Below are 23605 nucleotides of genomic sequence, written 5' to 3' on the forward strand. Positions count from 1 at the left end.
AAAGATAATGGTAGTTATATTGAATGTATAATTGGTATCAAGGTAACTACTAGTTTGTCTCTTAATCAGTTCACCAGTGATTTTTGAATTGCTTGTGCCTTTAACTAAAAAGATGTTTAGCGCCTAATGTTGCTTTAGGCAAATATGTAACATTTCTGGGCTTCAGTAGTCCTCACCTGGAAAATGAGATGATTCTCAATAGTGATAAAAATTGATTTCTTGGGGATTAAGAAAATCGTTTTTATGTATAAATCATAGGTATACATATGGTTGTAGATAAACAGTATATATTTGTTACTAAAATTTAATGGAGAGAGAAGGCAATTAGATTTTTTTAAAAGCCTGAAGATAGAATTGAGATACACTGAACAAGACTTTCCAAGGTTTTCTCTGACTTAAAAAATGTATATTTCTATGTAAAATAATGGATAGTGAGTCCCAGTAAAACTAAAAACTAGTAATTTCTCTTTGTCATTTCAGAAGTTGAATTGTTGCTTTTATTAAATAACTGATTTTCCATTTCAGGGTTAATTTATCAGTTAACATGACACACTATGATTGGCTTAAAATTTATTCTACTTAATGAATCTGTCAAGTTATTTCTTTATAATAAGGAATTGAACTTATGGTGAAATTGGCTCTTCAGTTCCCTAGGTAATGAAATTGTAACTGAATCAAGGATCCCAATTTTTGACAAAATATAACTAAGCCAAAAAGACATTGAAGTAGATGTTATTTTAGGGTGGTTTTAAGTATTAGTATATAATACATATGAAGCTGATGATCTGTATTACAAATAGAATCTTATTTATCATGTTGAAGATATAGTGCATCAAATACCTACTTAAAATACAGCTAAAATGACTGTAACATTGAGATCAGAATGGATATTTAGTGTTTATACTAGGACCCATCATAATGATACTTATTTGCAGCTCCACACATAAATCAAATAATAAATCTAAAGTAGTAGGCTTTCATACAGCAGAAATGTTAAAAATGTTTTGTCATGGTTATTATAATTAATCATTTGCTCCATTAAATATGGAGCAACTGTTAGGTGCCTAGCATTATGCTGGATACTTACAGTTGAAAGTATGAATAAGATGTATCCCTTGCCTTTAAGAAACTTGTAGAATACCAGAGTTTTAAAAGATTCCTTGTATTATATTTTTGAGTTTCACATTTTATAATGACATTACTGATGCTAATTTGAACCACAGTGATATTATAGAAAGAAGATATAAAGTAGGATTCAAAAATCCCATGTTCTACTATTACCTGTGAACCTTAGGCAAATCATTTAATCTTTCTAAGTCTCAGCTGCTCCATCTGCAAGAAAGTGGGATAATAATACATATCCTCTCTTCCTCAGAATGTTGTTGTGAATATAAATGAAATTTTAAAAAATGCAGTCCATGGTTGTGTCATCTTTGTTCTGATTATCATTCTATCATTGCAAGTTGAAGAACCTGTGGCCCTCTTTGCCATGGTATGCCCCAAAAGATTACTATTTGATTTGTGCCCTGTAGTTTGAAGTTTTTAACTGTTTTCACTTTTCTTAGTCTCTATTTATATTCTTTAATTAAAAGTACAATCCTAGTTTTGCTTACTTCTCACCAGGTTTTATTACATCTTCTGCTGTGTTTTCTTATAGTTTTGCTGTAAGTTTTGGTCACGTGTTCAAAAATATCCATCTACTTCTTAGCAGTTACTCCAGCTAAGCCATATAATTATTGCTGTGGAACTTAATTTTTATTTGTTGTTGGAATTAGGATTAACATTAATTCAAAATGTACTAATCTTCATATATTCCACCTTATTGATGAACATGGCCTGCTGCTTAATATTTAGCTGGGTTTGTAGGATACGTTGCTGAATCTGCTCATGAAACTGAGCAATGTCTTAGTAATAGTTTCAAGCATTATTATATCTATGTAGAAAGCTAGATTGACACATTGTTGTAGTTTATTCTGAGGTATAAATGCAGAATTAATAGCTAGTTTCTACAGCTATTTTTTCTTTAAGTTAATAGAAGGGGAAATAGAGTCCTTTCCTTCTTATTATTCCATTCAAACTACAAATTACCTTATCCCAGAATATTCCTTATGTTTTTTTTATCATTTGTTAATTCCTTTCGTTGACATGAGTGTGCTTATTTTTCCATTTCTGCAGAGTTGCATCTCTTGGAGGACATGCATGAATTGCATTTCCCCATGACTACAAATTATCTTGTGCTTTTTTAGAACTTACCTTTTATTGTTTTAATACTGACCTTTATCACATTTGATACTTCCATTTTTTTGTGTGTGTGTCACTTATCTTTACCTACATTATATGATTTTTGTATCCTCGAGTTCTTTTTATCAGGGCACTAAATTATTTGTGGTTTCAACTCAGCTTTTACTTTTTGTATTAGTTGTTTACCTTTTAGAGATGAAATAGCAAATATGAATGGGAAATTTAAGTTAAGGAACAGAAATTAACTTCAAGGTAAATTGTTATGAAATTATTTTTTACATTTCTTAAACAAAAGATCTCCTAAGAAATAATGCCCTCAGAAACATGAAACCAATGATTTGACCAAAATAATGAATGTGATGTATATGTAATTTAGGCTTATCCATTTTTACTCACTAACTCCTCACAGAACTGGTATGTTTTGTTAGTGAAGTTATGAATGACCAATAAATGAAATATACTTTTTAGTGGGAAGTTTAAGATATTCATTCCATGCAGCCAATTTCTACTTCAATTAAGGCAATGCCATTATAATTGCAGAAGTTATTGTCTAAAATTAGCCATAAAACTAATATTTGAATCGCTATATGATCACTTCTTGCCACTCATAGTCTTTGAGAAAAGAAAAACAAAAAATCTAGACATAATGACATAGTTTACTTTTTTGTTGGAGTACCATCATCTCAGAACTTACAGTGTTGACTTTATCATCACTTTGAAAGCATTTATTAAATGACAAATTATATTTGATCATATGTCAGACTTTTAATAAGCTGAGTAGAAGATTTCTTACAAAATGCTGGTAATTTGCAGCTATTTCTAACTTCATATCCTGTTGAGCTGCTACAAGCTTTATGTGCACAAATAAAGTTTTTCATATAATTTCAGAGGCTTCTTGGACACAACACTGTCTTCCTCTTCCAAAGCTTACCATAGAGTTGCTCACCCTCAGGTCAGAACTCCTGCTTGAGTTCTGTATTAGTTCTCCAAGAATTAGCAGTAAACAGACTGTGGTTATTACTCTTCTGGATCACATGTTTTGCTTTTAATAGAACTGTCTACCATTACAACAGTGGTTTTGGTTTTTTTTTTTTTTTTCTTGGGGCTGGGAGTGGTAAGAAAGGCTTTATTTTCACCTGCTTTAATTGTGATTACTTGGAACTATGGTGTCACCCTTGTAATGCTGAAATTTGGCCACAGCAACACATGTCATGCCAGCCGCTATGGCACGATTTATTTATGGTCCACCAGCGTTATAGTTCTTGTGCTACTGAGAATATGTAAATGTCGAGCATTTCTTGAAAGAGGTGAGAAACCTTGAAATTATTTGCCACCAGTATAACCTAGTTAAAACAAAGAAAAATGGCATCTGAGAGTGGTCATTGTGTGTGACTTCAACATCCCAATGGAGAAGACAATATTGTTCAGAGTTAGGGTGCTGGGTGTGATTAGAAAGCTGTTCTTAAAAGGGTTTCCACATAGTGGCACATTCCAGCCTGAATGGGAACATATTATTCAAGGAATAGTATGTAATGTTGAACTACATGTGTAATGACCATGTTTTATTCAAACTAATAGATGGGAAAATTACTGATGAAATTCTTGGTGATGGGCAATTTGAATCTCTTCCTTGCTGTGTATATGAGGCTGTAGAAGAAGAGAGTTTATTTTTAAAGCTTGTTTAAGTTTTAAAGTATATTATTTTTATATACTGTTTAAAAATGCTTTAAAAGAAAAGTATATAATCTAAATCTAATTAAATAACTAAGCCTTAAGTGTTTCTTATATGTGTGTGTTATATTAAAAGGACTTTAAAATTGTCTTGACTTAAAAAAAATAACTGAACAGTACCAATTATCTGTCTCATTTTATTTTGGACTAAAACAGAATAAGTACTGCGCTTATATGTCTCTTTTTGCATTTGTTTCCAAAGGATTACTAGGCTCTTGTCATTATAGTAAGATTTAGCAGTATGTTGATGTACATTATTTATGAGAAATATTTCATATTAGAACAATAGGAATATTTATAAGCCTATTATAAGAAAACCAAATGTAGATCTTTTTAAGTCACTGATTTTGCAAAACAGCAACAATAATTAAAACAAGTAACAAAGCTAACTTTACTTCATACCCCATTCTTTCAGATATAAACCATTGTGCTTATTCATCTCTTTTATAATGTTACAGAATTAAAACTGGGTCCTGAATCATTCAAGTTTGATGGTGCAGTAGAGGCTGTGGCAGTCCGGCAGGCTGAAAAATATTACATCCTCCGTCCAGAAGTAATTGAAACCTATTGGTACCTATGGAGATTTACTCATGATCCAAGATACAGGCAATGGGGCTGGGAAGCAGCGCTGGTAAATAAGCGAATTATTTCATTTTATGTGCAGAAGCATTAATGAAGCTCTCATATAGTGCCATATATTCTCATCCATGTTACCTCGTGCTCAGTAACTATAAGGCTACTTCCATTTATCTGATGGATAAATTCTGTTATTCAATTAAGTTTCTTAAGCAATAGAAGTAAACTTTAGAATCCAGGTTAGTTATCTCTTAGAACTATGTTCCTACTAATATCCACTCATTTTAATTGAATAACTGTAAAGAATCATTTACAAGGCAGTTTTCCACTATGATTATACAATTATACTTGGTTATTTATGCTTAACCTCCAGGAAAAAAAAAAATGATTGTAAAACTGCCCAGATTGACTGCCTGGGTAAAGTACCCCTATTCACTTCATCTTGCAATCCGAGTAATTCCTTAGTGGATCAATGTAGGAAGGGGTCAGTGAATTGTTAAATTTTTCTGGATTGAAAGACTGTATTTTTATTGAAATGAGGAATATTTAATGGTAAGTAAAGGAAGCAAGGAATTTACTCTTAAAATACTAGCCTTTCAGAGAAACCATTTTTTTTTTTATAGTCCTCGGAGGAAGAAAATCATTACTCTGCTCATAAAAGTATAGCTTACTCCTAAGAGGAGTGTCTTATTCTCTGAGATATACTAATTTTGATAAATAGAACTAATTACGATGAATATTCACGTTCAAATTGTTTAACTCAAGTTTGCTGGCTAGATAGAATGACATCCTAGGTGAGATAAATAGTGTTAATAAATTGCTCAGAAAAGAATATGCAAGATACATTGTAGGGCAGAATGTAGGCCAATTTATGTTAAAAGGTTTGTTTCACTGTGGCAACCTGAGGGAGAGAAGTTTGGAGCCATTATGCAAATGACTTTATGTGCCAGATCAAAGGATGTATACTTTACTCAGCCTGTTCAGTTAGTTCCTAAGTGTTTCTCCTATGGGAGGTGGGGATGAAAGTCCTTTGAAAAAGCCTGTCAGATTTTTTTCCTTATCACCTCCTACCCACCAAAGCTCTTTAATTTTAAGAATCCATTTTAGGACCACTAAAGCTTTTTCAAAGGCAAAGGAACTACTGAAGGCTTTTTAGTGGGGAGTGAGAAAACTAAAGGATCTTACTGTAATCTGCCAATTTGTAGGTTTTGAAGACCACTGCAGTAGTCTAGGAGTAATGTGATAAAGACTTAAACTAAAGTAAGGACACTTATGTGTTATTTGTCATTTGGACCTAGACAGTCTTTGTGGAGTTTAACAAAAAAAGATTTGACAACCTCAAACTTTAATTTAGATCTGTCCAGATTTGAATTACAGGAGTTAGAATTTTGCTTATGTAACCTATATGGACACACACACAAGCAAGAACTGAAATAATTTGCTTTTAAATCAAGTTTCCAAAGTAAGCCATGATGAGAAAAGTACTTTGGAGGGTGGAGACAAAAGAGGAAGATTTACATCTTAACTTGAATTTGCTTTCTTGTCCACCACTGGCTTCCCTTGTTGGGTGTGAAGAAAGTAAAGGGAAGACAGGGTGAGAGAATAGTGGTGTCTTATGTTTTTCTAGCTCTAGTTATTCCACTTAACATCTTCAAACTTTCAAACAAGTATATTATGTATGAAAACTCGTCTTCAGAAAATGACTCTAAATGGCTGGAAGATTAGTCATGCCTCTCTGCTACTTTTTCAGAATCCTTAAACTGCTCTGGTGATAAAGACACATGATCATTATGAAGAACTCAGCGTTTAAAAATCTTGGATTCAAAATATATTTAAAATATTTAGAGAAAAATACCAAACCCTTTGGTAATAAAACTTTAAAACCCAACTGTAATAAAAATGGAACTATATAAAAATGAACAGTTTGATTAAATAAATACCTTCAGTGTTAATTTGCTTTTCATTAGAAAGGAGGAAGACCATAAAAGTAAGAGGAGTAGAAGACTAGGAATAACAAGCCCAGGCAGTAATGATCGGTCAAATAACCATACCTTCATTGGACAGTACCTCAGGGTTGGGGGGAGTACAGAGAGAGAAAAGAACCACATGCATTTTCAACTTCTCATGAATGGCTTAATTCCGGAGTATGACACACCTGCATAAGCAGGATATTTGGCTGCTTTGAATTAAAGACAGGCTTTGAGTAGATTCCATTTAATTGAGTATATTTTATTTAGACATGTTCAAAGATGCAAAAAGAGTTACAAATTAAGAATTTCAGTTCCTCCTCAGGCATTGGAGCACAGTAGTTAGTAATAATGGGAAGTAAAGTACTCTTTGTCTTAGTTTTCCCATCTGAAAAGTAGAGCTAATAAGACAACTTTGCAGTGTTGTTGGAAATTTAAGTGTTAATGCATATAAAGCCCTTAGAAGAGTCTTCAGCCCAAAGTTCATAATTGTTCGCTGTACTGTAAGTGTCCTAGTGTGCACTTCCCACCAATTGGTACCACCTGTAATGTCCAACTCATCGGATTATGATAATACAGTGTCTGTCATATAGTATGCTTGTAGTAAGTAAATATTACTTCATTGCCATTACTACGGAGAGCTCCAAAATATTACTTCTTTTTAGCATGTTTTGAATTATTGTTTATCCTTAGAAGTGATAAAATTACATTTACATTTTTTAATTCAAGGTTATGTCCCTCATTTTGTTCCAATTAATGAAGCTCTTTTGTGCCAGACAGGTCTCTAATTCAGTGTTAATAACCTAAATTTGACTCCTAAGTTAAAAAAATAGAAGATGTCTTTAAAAAGTTAGAGTTTTTGAGAGGGAAAAATTCCACAGGAAACAGAATTCTTGAGTTAATTTTTCCAGAGTGTGAATATTTCCATTTGATAATAAGCTTTATTTTTAAACTGTTAGATTCTCATATAGATCTCTGTGAACTTTTGACTCTGGTTCCTTATCTCACCCTTCAAATTGATTATTTTGTCTGGTGTCTTTCACAGGCTATTGAAAAGTATTGCCGAGTTAGTGGTGGATTTTCTGGGGTGAAGGATGTATATTCCTCTACTCCTACACATGATGACGTACAGCAGAGCTTCTTTCTTGCTGAAACATTGAAGTAAGTAGATACATTTTTTTTTGCACACCTACCCCTAGTAAGTAGTAGATTACTTTGAAAAATTTTTATTGCAGGCTGATTTTGCTGTGTGATCACTACATGATGAATTATAATTATGTGATATGTTACACTAAGTTTTATTACAAGTATCTTTTATGTAATGGGTCTTAAATTTTTAGCTGTATCTTAAGAAGAAAAATTTAGACTCTGAGGTAGATATTTTGTCAAATAAGAGTTTAGTACCTTTATTTTGTCCTTAGCTCTTTGTGTGCATTAGAATCATCTAGAAGACTTCTTAAACTGCAGATAACTTGGCCATACCCACAAAGTTTCTGATTCAGTAGCTTTAGGGTGAAACCTAATCATTTACACATCTGATGGTGATGCTGCTGACTGTGGGACAGCACCTGAACTCACTGCTTCAGCTAATGAAATCTGTTAGGAATAATCACAGAGTTTTGATAGTACTGGAGGGTATATGATCATAGCCACCGATCTCAATGAAGTTTTCCCTAAAGATATACATAAAGGGAATGATGATGAGGAAAAACACATCTTTATTTTTTGGGCTTTTACTCAAAACCCCAGGTAGAGCTCTCTATAACTGACCTTTAGAAGAAGGTGGAGGCTTTAAATATGTACCCTTCCCTAAAGTCCTACTGAGTAAATATCTCTTGATACTTTCTCTTAATATTGTATTTCTGTTTCCTATCTATCCATACCTGAATGCCTCATAAACTGTCAATTCATTTGTTCAAAAATATGTTTATTTCCAGGCATTGTTCGGGTAACTTAGGGATATATCAGTGGATATAAATTCCCACCATCCTGAAGTTTACATTCTAGAATGCTTGTAGCTTATGTCTTGTTATACTACAATTGAAGTGTTCATGTCTCAAACTAGGTTTCTTATCCTAAATGGCCATCTTCCTCCAATTTTTCTTTTATTATCCCTTGTACTTTAATTTTCCTATCTTTTCAGCATGTACATTGTAGAGTTTTTTTTTTCCTCTTTCTGGTGTATCATTAAGTCTTTATGATTCTTGTCATGTTGTTACTTTATTTTGCTCCTTCATTTCCATATCTACAGTTGACCCTAACCCAGACCCTTATTACTGCTGAAATGGTTTAGAACATCTGCTTGGTAGTCAGTTCCCTATTTCTAGTCATTCCTTGTTTTGATTTATCCTGTATGCCTGGGTTTAAGACAGTATGAGATAGTTGAAAGGGCACGGGCTGGCAGATAAAACCATTGGAGCTTCAGTTATACACTTGCTACAGTCCAGGTAAATGAACATGTCAAAATTTCTTTGCCTTTATTTTTCATATCTGTAAACTGTGGAATTTGAAAAATTATGTAAAAGTTCTTCTGGGTTTTTTTTTAAGACCAGAAAAATTATAAGACTCATAAAATGAATATTTGTGTATCTTCCACCTAGATTTACCTGTTGTTAATTTTTGCCATATTAGTTCATCCCCATGTATATGTATGTACCAACATACACACAGAGTTCTAATTTAAAATTTTTTTCTATAATTTGAGAGTACTTACCAGCATTCTGATACTTATTTGTAAGAGTTTACAAGAAAAGGGCATAATCCTTCATAATCATGGTACAGTTATCACACTTTGGAAGCTTAACATTCATATAGTACTGTTTAAAGTGTAGTCCCTTTTCAGATTTCTCAGCTGTTCAAATAATGTGCTTTAACTATTTAACCCTAATCTAGAATCATTTGTCACATTTCGTTGCCATGTCTCTTTCGCCTAGAACAAAGTTTCCCTGTTTTCCTTTTCTCTTTTATGACATTGACATAAGTGTTCAAGTTAGTTTATTTGAATAATGTCCCTCAGTTTAGATATTCATGATTGTTTCCTGATGATCAGATTTAGGTTAAACATTTTTGGCATGAATATTATATATAGGTGATGTATTTTCATTGCATGCTAGAAAGAGGCATATGATAACAGTTGTCTGCCCTGAGAGTTTCAGCCCTGGGCAAGTTTACTCTGGATTTGGTGAGACCAAAAAGTGGCAAGGGAACTTTGGTAAAAGGACTTATATATCAACCTTTATTCTCATGGTGGCAGGTCAAGTGCTAGAATACTGTACCCCTCCCTCTCTGCCTCTGCCCCAGCCTCTGACTTCACTCCAGCCTCTGCCCTCCTCTACCCTTAGTATGGGCAGAGCTCTTTTTATACCAACTCAGGCAATAATGACTTATTACCCATGGTTATGCAAGCATGCTGTGCAGTAGGCTACGTATACATCATTGCCCATACACAGTGTGTGAGTAGATTAGGATCAGGCGAGGATCCTGGCCATGGAACTTCCATTTTTCCTACAACAGTTTAGCCCATTATTGCTGGTTTTAAATATAATCATAATATTAGATTTGATTATAAGATCATATAAAGAATCTTTTTCTTTTTGTGATTAATAAGTGATCTCTAGAGTAATAACTTTATGATAAATTTATGTGGGAATATCTTTTTCCAACAGCCTTTCACCCAGAGTTATTCAGTCATCTTGCCTGAATTAAATCTTGCTAGAGTAGTGGCAAAATGCTAACTTTGAAGCCTCTTCTAGTCTTGAAATTACTAAATTTTCAGCCTTTATATACCATTTTCTTCATGTCACTCTCCTCCTGCTCAAAGGCAACAATGATTCATTCATCTCTATCTTCACTTCTCATTTCTTCTACTTACAGGTTCTATCTGTAAGCCAAGCTAATCTATATTCAAATAGTCATGTATTTACACACACATACATATCCATAAAATTTGTTCCTTTGCATTTCATTGTCTATTTCATTCTTCACTGGCTCTGGAAGGAATGCCTTTACCCTTTCTATCAATTAATGCCCTTCTCATTTCTAAATTCAATTTAAATTTTACCTCTTAACAGATCAGCTTTCATAATTAATTTTCAAACTTCTTCATTAGTACAAACCTTGAGCACTTTAGCACATGGGATAGGGCTGCAGATATGTGATATGCTGCCATTCCCCTTCCATTATGTGTATGGACTATCACCAATTGACCTTGGTATTTTTTCCTGCCAAGTTCAAGAAGAATCCTACTCAACATAGTCTTGTAGGTAAGCAGTTAGATAAATACAATAGCTATAATACTCACTTTCAGAAAAAACACATACACATTTGTATTAATAAAAGAGGAAAGGTCAAACAAGAGTAATCATACAAGTAATTTTAACAAAACCTAGGTTTAGAAAACTGATGCATTTGAGCACTGTACTCAGCACTGAGCTTCCTGGCAGCTACAGCAAAAAGGAAGCATCTTGTTTTCATCTTTTGGAGTTGGGAGAACATGTTACTTTGACAGATGAGTCAGAATATTTTCTTATTGCTAAATTATAAGATGACTTAATTTGATAGCTCTTTATTAAAAAAGTACTCAACTATTAGGTGAACCATATGTAATTGTACTTTTTAAAAACAAAAAGCAGCTGAATACTGGCAATTTCATATGGTTCAACCCAACACATAATGATAAATATCTTCAGTGATATTACAGAAGATGTAAAAACACTCTTAGCATGACTTACTCTTTATAAAGACTTGTAGCATAATATTGCAATGCATTTGAATCCAGCCATTTCTGTTAAAGACTAATGTAGTTGCTAGTTTATATTTTTCTTAAGATAGAACTTATACCTCTATAGAGGAATGAAGATTAATATGAATCCATATATTTTTCTCAAATATCAATTAATTCAAGTAGACTTTTGTCAGAAGCTGAGTAACTGTTAAGATTGTTCTATCAAGTGGTTGAAATTTATTGTGAACCCTTAAAGGACAATAATCCATGTATTTTAGCTACCAGAGATAGCAATTGATTGACTTGGCAGTGGCATAGTTAAATGAAAAAGACTGTTCTTACCTAAATTGAGGACCATTTTACCTTTTACATATTGTTGTGGATGCCATATCCTGGAATACTGTAGCTATCGATAAAGGTATACATTTTTCTCCAGAAGACAAGGTGCTGTCTTCTCTTTCTCTTGTTCTCCTTCAATAGTCCCAAATGGATTTATTCATTTAGCATACATACTGATGGCACACAAAGACTATGTAGTGAGGAAGGATAGGGATAGAGGCCTTCAAACCTTCTACCCTTAAAACTCTTATATTCTAATAGAGGAAATAAAACACATACAAATTTGCAAAAAATATTAATGTATTAAGTGCATAAGACAAATGTGAATGAAGTGGAAAAGTGTTTCAGAGACGAGGGGTTTGCTTAACCTAGGAAGTGTAGAGGAAGAATTCATGGAAGTGGTGGCATTTAAACCAAACTTGGAGGTAAGACGAGTATAATGGGATGAATTTGCATTCAGGAGAGGAGATGGATGATGGGATATTAAGAATGAGATAGGAGAGCTCTAAAGGTGGACTTGACAAGCTCTAGTATCTTATTAGATATAGGGAGATTCGATAAGAAGGAAGAATCAGAGATAATATTAACGCTCCTAGTGTGGGTAACTGTAAAGATATGGCACCAAGTTGTAAAAAGAAATAGATTTTCAGAAAAGATAATGAGTTAGTTTTGACTTAAGTTCCCAAGAGACATTTGCAGATACAGATTTGAAGCTCAAAAGATAAGTTCAGTCAGTTTTTGAGGATAAAGAGAAAAAAAGACATGTATCTGATCCTTTGAAGATGACTGTATATAACAAATGAAAGGGAGTTCCAGTTTAGCTTGACAGAATGAATACTTGCATTTATTCTCCTCTCTCTTAAGAACCTTTAAAATGACTGTATAAGGCTAAGAAAATAAAAAGGACAAGGACAAAAAGAATGAGAAAGGAATCAATAGCAGACAGATGTCAGCAGATTTTTAGATGATAAACAAAAAGTTAAGTACCTGCATCAGGAGAAGCTAATTTAAAAAGCAAGCCAATGAATACTTTCAGAACCTTGGAAAGACCCTAAGACTGGGGTGCAGGGTAGGATTGAAAACTGTAGAATTCTTTAAAAAGTATATAGGAGGAATAGTTAGATCCAGACTCACTCCTGCCTCATCTTTACCATGAATGAAAACAGACATTGTCTGTTTGAAGTGGTTGAATCGTGTAGGGAGACTCTGGACTTAGGTACAGCTGAAACTGGATATTGGAAGATTCCTTTCAGGGAAAACTGATTAGCTTACAAGAAAAAAACTATGGACACTGTGTGTGATTTTCCCTTAGCAAAATGGTCATGTCACCCATCCCCCAATGGTGAAGCCACACTAAGTGCCAACATGCCTACGGTTGCCAGTCAGCATTTTATTTTAGTGCCTCACTTATAAATAATTGCTAGAATCAACTTAGAAATATTTGTCAAACTATAGGTATATGAGATACATGCATGTTTAATGTATGTATGTTACTCTTTGAGTTTTTGAAATTTATTTAAAAAATAAAATATGAGTACAATGAGGTAATTCAAGAAGATCTCCCAGACCTGAAAGACAGAATTTCCAGATTGAAAGAAACCATCAAGATCCCATCACAGTAGATGGAAACAGACCCACAGCAAGGCACAATGCTGTGCAATTTCAGAACACGGGGGGTGAAGTTCTAACAGCTTCTTTTTTTATTAAGAGGAATAAAAGTCTTAGAAAAATGATTTGAAATCAGAATGGATTCAGACTTCTCAAGAACTGCAAAAGACTAGAAGCAGTAGAGCGGTTCATTCAAAATTATGAGAGGAACTTAATTCCGTCTTAGAATGCTGATTATAGCTGTACAGGGTCTCGAAAGTCTGTTTCTTCCTCAGTAATTTTTTGTAGTATATGCTCCACCAAAACTGAATGTAAACCAAAAAGGAAGACATGAAATATAGAAAGCAAGTGAAAGGAAGATTAAGAGGGTAATCAGTCCAGACTGAATAGGACAGATGGCTCTGGAGAAATTTTTTTCAACATTACATTTATAGAATATTTATATCTAAAAATTTTGAGAGGAGATTTAGACAATTGCAGATTTTAGTGTATTACTAGTAATAAATACAAGGCAGTGTGCTTTTATGGGTAAGGAATTATACAAGGAAGGAAAAGCCATTTATAGCTTTTAGCTAGTGTGAAATGGCTTAACTTAAAGACTTTTATTTGGAGTATGCATTGTTTTACAGAAATAGGTGAATAATACCACTTTGCCATATTTCTCAAACTCCAAGAAAAATATATTATTTGACAATGGCTTTGCTTCCTCTAAGAATTATCTTTTTGTTGGTTTTAGTGAAATTGCAGTTGCTCAAAAACCCCTTAAACTAAAAGAATTCTAAGGGAAATAGCTGGTGGAACACCAGGATCTGGGAGCAGTCTTTTAGCCGCAGCCCTTGAATTGTTAAATGACTATCTATAGTTTTATCCCTTTGTATCATTTACTGTCATAAATCAGTTCCTCTTAACAAAAACTTCCTGGAAGGAGTATATTTTTTATCTGTCCCTTGGAATCTACATTGATTAACCTAGGTCTAATCGGACTTTCATTGAATCTCACCTCAATTCTTTTGCATTTTTATTTGAAAGCCTGAGAAACTGAGAAGAGTGTACATGTTGAGGATACATGTCAGGCAGGTTTTCTCAGTTCATATACACCAGGCATTAAGTGGTCTAGGAAATCATGGGTCAGTTGGAATCAGAGTTTTCTTAATAAATGTATTAATAAAAGAAAAAGAAATACCGTGAAATTAAGACCAAGTTTACTACCATAGTGTGTCTGCTTCCCTGGAATCAGAATCTCTAGGGCAGAAATTCTGTCTGTGTGTCTGTGCATCTTGTTTGTGGGCGCTTTTCCCCTTCCAATTGCTTAAAATTCAGACTGAGTATAATGACAAAATTCTGGAAAACTGTAAAAGAATATATCAAAAATCTTAAATGGTCTAAGCTGTGGAAGAAGATTTATGCACAAGGATGTTTAGTGCTGTTGTAAAAATAGTCATTACATATTCAGGGATAGTTGAATGGTTAAATAAAGTATGGTGCATACACAGTAGGTATTACTGAGCCAAAAGCAACTATAGGCTGTTCATAGTATAGTGAGTAGGCTGTTAGGTGCACATATATGTATACATAAAACACAGATGAACATCTTAATATGTATTTCAATAACATCAAAATGTGTACTGTGGTTTAGCTTAATTAATGCTATTTTTTTAGTATTTCTCTGTTTTACTTTTGTAGTCAGGAAAAAAAAAAATTGAATGCGTTGAAACTGCAACCGTATTTTCCTGCCTCAGATTTAGTTGCTTTCTTTGTGCTTGGAATCAAAAGGAATTTTTTGAGCTGCAAAAAAATTTAGAGGTCAGTCCAATAAACACCACTGCAGCTCATCTCTCCCTCTTAGACACAGACATTTCAAATGCTCAGAGTCTCTTTACAAGATACAGAATATTTTGTCATAAAGTCTTGTTAATCTCTTCAGTTGATGGGCAGCTCTCTGCTTTGTAAGGCCAACCCATTCCATTGGTTCAAAAGCTTTTATTCTTAGAAAAAACTTTCTTACATTGAGTTAAAATCCACTTCACTCTGAATTCCATTCAGTGATGCATATTTTGTCCTTTGGAAATACATCTTCTGTGTAAATATTCACTAAAAATAATTCTGTTTACCGGGCTAAAGATTGCAATGTTCTGTGCTATTTCTTTCTGTGACACCAGGTTGATTGCTTTCTCTGGAGATGAGTCCTTGGTTTTCTAGACTGAACACTGCATTCAAGATAACCTAGTCCCTAATTTGTTCATTATACTTTCCTCAATGTAAGATAATACTGTATTCTGTTTTCTGGTAGCCCTATCAGTATAGCTGAAATTTTGCTACAGATCTTGTTTTTTATTTTTTAATATAAACTAAGATAATTTTTTCTGAATATATATTTGGCATGGAAATTTATTACATTTTACCTTTACCCTTATTAAAAAATTTTATTAGGTTTAACATATTCGGATTTATTGAAATTTTTTGAACACTTGAGTTTTTCATTCAATGCAGTGTCTTTTCTAGCTTTGTGACACAGATTTAGTAAGCATGCCTTCTCTATATATATCCAAGTTAATCAAACATAAAGACATCTGACCATGTATTTTTTTTTTGGTATCATTAATCTACAATTACATGAGGAATATTATGTTTACTAGGCTCCCCCCTTCAGCAGGTCCCCCCCACAAATCCCATTACAGTCACTGTCCATCAGTGTAGTAAGATGCTGTAGAGTCACTACTTGTCTTCTCTGTGTTGCACAGCCCTCCTGGTGCCCCCCCTAACATTATACATACTAATCATAATGCCCCCTTTCTTCTCCCTCCCCCTATCTCTCCCTTCCCACCCATCCTCTCCAGTCCCTTTCTCTTTGGTAACTATTAGTCCATTCTTGGGTTCTGAGATTCTGCTGCTGTTTTGTTCCTTCAGTTTTTCTTTGTTCTTATACTCCACATATGAGTGAAATCATTTGATACTTGTCTCTCTCCACCTGGCTTATTTCACTGAGCATAATACCCTCTAGCTCCATTCATGTTGTTGCAAATGGTAGAATTTGTTTTCTTCTTATGGCTGAATAATATTCCATTGTGTATATGTACCACATCTTCTTTATCCATTCATCTACTGATAGACACCTAGGTTGCTTCCATTTCTTGGCTATTGTAAATAGTGCTATGATAAACATAGGGGTGCACCTGTCTCTTCAAACTGGGCTGCTGTATTCTTAGGGTAAATTCGTAGAAGTGGAATTCCTGGGTCAAATTAACCATGTATTATTAACTAGTCCATATGTATTTTATCCCAACTCTCCCCCTTAATAGCTGTGTGACTTTGAACAAGTTACTTAATTTCTCTGCCTCAGTTTCATCATCTGTAAAAGAGCAATTAGTAGTAGTATTACCTCAAAGGGTTATTATAGGGATTAATGTAATGAAGCACTTAGTATTATACCTAGCACAAAATATAAGGCAGCAGGTATAAAGTAGCTGTAGAAGAGTAGGGCCAGCAGTTGGGGAAAAGCTAGATGTGTAGTAAAGGAGAATGAGGGCAAACTGGAATTCACAGGAACAAACTACCTCACATCTGTGTCTCACTGCCTCCAACTTTGATAAGCAGGTAATTTGCAGAAAGAGCTGGCATCTTCTTGCCATGGGACTATTCATGCTTGGCCCAGGAATTGGAGAAACTGATGAGGAGCTCTAATAGGAGCTGTAGTTGAAAGTCTGGCAGCTGCTCCACACTTCCAGGTGAGTCAGGCAACCACTGACAAGATGCATAACTTTAACAGCACATGGCAGCCTATACTGCCCCTCAAAGCACAATGGCTGCTGCCTTACTTCAGCTTCCAAATCATATATATAATTTTTTGTAACCAAGTGGTACCTAAGACCATACAAAGAAAGGAATTCTGACAAATGTAGTTCCAGTTTAGCTTTGTTGACAAAGTACACAGTCATCAAAGGAGACAAGCCCTTCTAGATAATGAAAAGTATTATGAACTATTTATATCACATTATACAATATTCTTATAGAAGAGAGCATTTAAAAACTATTAGAAAACTATAATAATTGAAAAAAGTTTAGTAGCAGTACAAAAATAAATGAAATGGTGGAACGGAATAATATCCAGGAATGGGCCCACTTATTACATGTGGAAATTTCATCTTTGAAAATAAGCAATTCATATTATTGAGGGAAAGTTAGATAATTTAATGAATGATGTTAGAAAAATTAATATTACAAAGAAATAAAACTGGATCCATGATAAATACCAAAACAATGCTATGATAAAGAAATAGCTTAAAATATAAAAATTCAAACAAAAGCATGGAAAAAAGTGAATTTTTTTTTTCCAACTCTGGGGGTGAATATAGCATGACACAAAACTCAGAATCCGTAGAAGAAAAGATAAAAAATTTTAACTACATAAAAATGGAAAGCATCCACAAGAAAAAAAAGAATATTAAATAAACTAAAAGACAGATGACATACTGAGAAACCATTTGCAGTAAATTTGATAGTCAAAGGGTAAATTTTCTTAAAATGTGAGCTTATTAAAGAAAAAAATACTTATTTTATTAAAAATGCATATTTATTTATTTTAAGTTAAAATAAAGGCATTTCACTGGAAAATACCACACATGAAAACACATGAAAAATACAGGTTTGACTTAAAGAAGTGGAATGAAATGGTCAGATACTATCTTTTATTATACAATTACTTAAGATTTTAAAGTTTATTTTCTGATGTTGGCAGTGATGTAAAAATCTAGCCACATACAAACACAGGAGGTGTTTGATGTGCGTGGTACAATTTTTGGAAAGAACCCTTTGAAATAGTAAGTGCATATTGATTTTGTTCCAGTAGTCTTACTTCTAGAACTTACCCTACAGGTGTGCTCCCCAGAAGTGAGAGATGGATGAAAGGATGGTCCTCCCTTCCACCTTGTTGATATTCTGCTCTTGTATGGAAAAATCAAGATTAAGTTATGCCTGTGCCTTTTCAGTCACATGTCCTCCTGCTAGACCACTTTCCCCATGCATTTGATCCATGTCTGCCCACTGTGCATTTTCACCTGTGTCTTTACTCTGGCTGTCTCTTACTTTTTCAATGCCTGGATTGATTATCATGGTCTCTGAGGCCTCTCCAACGTTAAGAGAATTAATCCATCCTTATGTATACTCACAACACTTCCCTTCTCCTGATAGTTTACATGAAATATTAATACCTTCAGTGCTTCATGTGTGTTAGATTATATACTCAAATGTTTGTTGAACTGTACAGAATTAAATTGTCTTACTAAAATTAGTTGTGTAAATATCTATCTCCTCTATATTATGTAGCTTCTCAAAAATTAAAGCTAATGTGATTGTTTTTAATACAGCTTATTTTCTTAATTATAAAAATGATAGGTAGATCTGGCAAAATGAATTAAATAATATGAAACAGAAAAAAATGAAAAATAAAAGTTTCTCTGTACCCCATATCCAGTCTCATATCCCAAAGATAACTATTATTAAAGTTCCTGATATATCCTTTTAGAAATGTTCTGGGTAAATTGCAAATATATAAAAAAAATTGAGTTATAATATATAACCTATCAGTAGCCTTTTATTTATTTTCCCCACAGACACAATTATATATATATCTACTGTTCTGAAACTTGTATTTTTTTGTCTTACTCTTAACCTGGGAAAGGTTTCCATAGGGGCACATATAAGTCCACTGAGGAATATAAGATGTACATTATATATATATATATAGTTAAATATATTTTTGTTCTAGTTTTTGTCAGTTAATGTAAGAGAAACAACCCTGACATCAAGTAACTTACAAATTGTATTCATTTTCTCCCTAAATTATACCTATGTGTTTTATAGCTATATATAATTATAGCTGTATTTTTTGAGTGCCTGCCTGTGAAAATATGCCTTCATGTTTATATCATCTATATTTATATTCTCTCCTCTTGCCGTGCTTTGTTTTTCTGCAAAGCACTGTTACCTGATACGTATGTGTTTGTTTTTTATCTGTCTCTTCTAGTGGAATTTAAGCTTCATAACTGCAGGGACTTTTCCTTTTAATAACTCTCACCTCCCTGGCACTCAGCACACAATATATGAAGCACTCAATAAATATGTGTTAAATTTGTTGGATAAATCTTTAGCCTGTGTTACATAAGAAAAAAAGTTGACTATTTGCATCTCTACTGTGATCACTCTTAAGTAGTAGGGTTTTTTTTAGCTTTATTGAGATATAATTGACAAATAACATTGTGTAAGTTTAATGTATACATGATGATTCAATACAGTTGTGTATTGCAATACGATTTCCACCTTAGTGGAAATTATGACGTTCTCTATCACATCACATAATTATCACTTTTTTTGTTATGAGAACATCTAAGATCTACTGTCTTATTAACTTTCAGTATATAGTACACGATTGTTAACTATGATCACAGTGCTATGCAGAATTTATCTTCTAACTGGACGTTTGTATCCTTTAACTAATGTCTCTTCAACTGCCCCAACCCCACCCCTCATTCCCCATATGGGTATCATATAGTATTTGTCTTGCTCTGTCTGACTTATCTCATTAGGATACTACCTCAAGGTCCATCCATGTTGCAAATGGCAGGATTTCCTTCTTTCACATGGCTGAATGGTAATCCATTGTGTGTGTGTATACATACTTCTTTATCCATTCATCCATTAGTGGACACTTCGGTTGTTCTATCTCAGCTGTTGTGAACGTTAGCTAATGCAGTTACATGGGAACATAGACATCTCTTTGATATCCTGTGTTCATTTCCTTTTGATTTATGCCCAAAAGTGGGATTACTGGATCATGTGGTAATTCAATTTTTAGTTTTTTAAGGAATCTCCATACTATTTTCCATAGTGGCCGTACCAGCTGACATTCCCCCCAGCAGTGCACAGGGGTTCCCTTTTTGCCACATCCTTTCCAACATGCCAACACATTATCTCTTTTTGATGAAAGCCATTCTAGCAGGTGTGAGATAGTATGTCATTAGGGTTTTAATTTGCATTTCATCTTTGCATGTGCTTGTTGGTCATCTGTGTCTTTTTTTGGAAAAATGTTTGGTTCCTCTGCCCATTTTTTAATTGGGTTGATTGTTACTGAGTTGTATGAGTTTTTCATATATTTTGGTTATATTAACTCTATCAGACATATAATTTGCAATTATTTTGTCCCATTCTGTAGGTTACCTTTTTTTTTTTTTTTGGATGGTTTCTTTTTCTTATCAGAAACTTGTTAGTTTGATGTATTTTTGCCTTTTATTGCTTCTGATTTTGGTGTCATATCCAAAAACTCATTGTTAAGACCCATGTCAAGGAGCTTTTTTTCTGTTTTCTTCTAGGAGTTTTACAGTCTCAGGTCTTAAGTAGAGGTTTATAATTGTATCATTTATCATTTAATTGTATCCTTGTATCAAATAATTGTTTGAATTTTTAAGGCATTCCCTAATCATCCTATATAAAACTTCAAATGTCTCCTTTATTCCCTATCATTTTCCCTTGCTTTGCTTTTCTCCATAGCATGTGTCTTCCAACATATTACATAATTTCTTTTTAGGCGTTCCACAACTTAAAATATAAATTCCATGGGGGCAGTGATTTTGTATATTGTAGCTATTACTGTATCTCTAGCATCTAAGATAGAGCCATGCGTACTTGTTGCAGTACTAAATATTTATTGAATAAAGAATTGAATCATTTGATTCCCAGAGAGATAGTTGAAAAACTGATTTTAGAAGAGCTTGCAAAAATGGGAATGGGAAGGTGGGAAGGAGAAAATAATAACAGACCTATTTTATTTCCTGGGATTTCAGTAGAGAGTTAAAGGTTTAGATCCCCCATAAGGAAGAAAAGCAGAAACAGTACAAACTAATTGGTGTTAAGAGTTACACAAAGTCAGTACACTTAGGGCATAGGCTTAAACTTGAGCATGCATCAGAATCATGGACAGGTTCTTAAAACTCAGATTTCTGGGCTCTATCACCAATTTCTGACTAGTGAGTCTAGAGCGGGGTCTGAAGACATGGCCAGGTTCTGACCGGTGAGTCTAGAGTGGGGTCTGAAAATCTGCATCTGAAACATGTTCCAGGTGATGCAGTTGCTGCTGGCTGGGCGGATCACACTTTGAGAACCACTGTTACCTGTGAGTCAGTAAACCATTTATAGGAACTATTAGAGATCGAGGGATTACCTTTACTGATAAGAAATAGCTAAGTACGTCATGAGGTCAGGAGACGAGACAAATCACTGTTTAACTGCTATATTGATCTATGTAGTCCAGTGTCCTCAGATGGTTACTGAAGGACCATGGTGTCCACATTTTAAGGCCCTCTTAGGATTTACCACAGCATCACAGTACAACCCAGACACTGGACACCAGGGAACACACATAGTGAATTACTAAAAAACTACTAATACATGAACTGAGTAATAGATTTTTGGTAAAAGAATAACTGTACCATCTAGAAGTATGTGGGTTTCACTTGCACTATTATAAAGCTATGAGCAGTTTTTCGGTTTCAAAACTGTGTACTTGGAAATATCCTTGACAAGTTTTTTCTTCTTTTTTTGCTACAGTAGAGGGAGCTACAACCCAAACTGTACTTACGTAACAGTAACACATAATGAAGTTACTTTTCTTTATCCATTTCCTTTTTTCTTTACTTTAACAAAATCAACTTTATTGAAATATTTTAAGTGAGTAGTTCATCATATTTTGGAAAATATATAAACCTGGATAACTACCACTCTGGTTAATATAGAACATTTCCTCTTTGTCTTGCAGTCAGTGAATTACATCTAACCCAAACCCATAGCTGCTTTCTGTTCCTATAGGTTGCCTATTTTAGAATCTCATATAATTGGAATGTATACAGTATGCACTTATTTTTTGTCTGACCTTTTTTAGCATAATGTTTTTTAGATTAATGTTGTTGCATGTATCGGTAGTTCATTCCTTTCTGTCAGTAAATATTCTATTGTTTGGATATACCACATTTTATCATTCACTTTTTGATGGCCTATAGTCATAAGCTTTTGAAAGGAATTTCGGGAAAAAGAATTATGGTTATCTATCGTTTGACAACACATAAGTATCTTCTTGCTCTTAATTTTTTCTTTCTAGGAATTTTTTAATTCTTACTTTAAAAGTAACTAATGTTATCTAATTTGCTATTATCAAATGAATAATTACTAAGTACAATTCTAAATGTTTTTAATCTTGGCTCCTCTTAAAGAAGGAAAGCAAAGATAGAACTCCAGGAGCTAGAATGTGTAGCAGCAATCTTCCCCTCAAAACTTAAGTAAATATTGTTGCCTAAAGTTTATCATTCTGAACTTGTTCTGGTTTTTAAAATATTCCAATGCGACTTCTGGTTTTCCTTTTGCAAACAACTAACTAAGCAAGATTTTCTTATGTTTAGCTAGATTTGCTAAGTACCTACTTTTTCTAGGGGGAATGTTTTAATATAATAAAGAAGCTAGTAATACATAATAGAGTAGTAGATTTGTGATAAAGAAATATTCCAAAATGTTAATTGTAGAATCTAGGAAGTAAACACATATATGGGTTTCACTGTAAAATTCTTTCAGAGTTTCTGTAGGTTTGAAAATGTTATAAGAAAATACTGGGGAAAGGGGAAAAAGTAGTAAATTGTCATCCTGGATGGATATTGTTACTGATATTATCAGATCCTTTAGTAGTTCTAGGTCTCCTTTTTATAACTGTCTTCCTTTGCCTGTAAAGTTACTCTCAGGCTTTACAGTTAGCCACCTATCAGATTATTAAAGCTAATTCCCAGGTGAAAAAGGTTTTGAAGTAGGTTAAAAGATAGTTCTGGTAATGGTGTTGTCAACAAAGCATCAAGAGTAGTCTAACTTTCAAGTATGTAAGCAAAGGTGTCTTAAGTAATATATTTGGGAGAAAGGGGGGAATCAGATCATTGTGGTGAAAATTCTTAGGAACAAAATAGTTCAAGACGGAAGACTGAAAAAAAAAACCATATTCCATATCATTTATCTTCTATCTTTTGTATGTAACTGTATCCTAAATTTAGCTAGATTTGCTAAGTAGCTGCTTTTTCTAGAGGGAATGTTTTACTATAATAAAGAAGCTAGTAATATATGAATAGTAATACATCAAATGATTCAATCCTTTATTCAATAAATATTTAATACTGCAACAAGTATGCATGGCCCCATCTTAGATGCTAGAGATATAATAATAACTACAATATACAAAATCACTGCCCCCATGGAATTTATATTCTAAATTGTGGAATACCTAAAAAGAAATCATGAGGACTATTATTCCAGCTAAATAAGAAAAGTTGCACTAAACCCCCTGTTCTGTGCTGTTCTCTGCTTACTTGCTGATTTGCAAACTAACTCAAAGCAATTA

At 33.6% G+C, this 23605-nt stretch overlaps 1 protein-coding gene across 7 annotated transcripts in view; it reads left to right on the top strand.

Moving 5' to 3' along the window:
• Positions 1-23605, top strand: part of MAN1A2 (mannosidase alpha class 1A member 2) — a 209681-nt gene that overhangs the window by 152559 nt on the left and 33517 nt on the right. For 5 of the 7 annotated variants that reach the window (XR_012130300.1, XM_073234472.1, XM_073234474.1 and 2 more), the window contains 2 exons: positions 4431-4603; positions 7561-7676. Coding sequence is in view for 4 of the 7 variants with exons in the window: in XM_073234472.1 (XP_073090573.1) it covers positions 4431-4603; positions 7561-7676 (289 nt within the window). In the remaining 3 variants the exon portion in view is untranslated. Of the gene's footprint in view, positions 1-4430; positions 4604-7560; positions 7677-16779; positions 16911-18057; positions 18077-23605 lie in introns of those variants that run through there. The other 2 variants (XR_012130302.1, XR_012130301.1) reach the window with 2 other exon arrangements.

This window comes from Manis javanica, chromosome 4 (genome assembly GCF_040802235.1).
Source record: "Manis javanica isolate MJ-LG chromosome 4, MJ_LKY, whole genome shotgun sequence".
Classification (NCBI taxonomy): domain Eukaryota; kingdom Metazoa; phylum Chordata; class Mammalia; order Pholidota; family Manidae; genus Manis; species Manis javanica.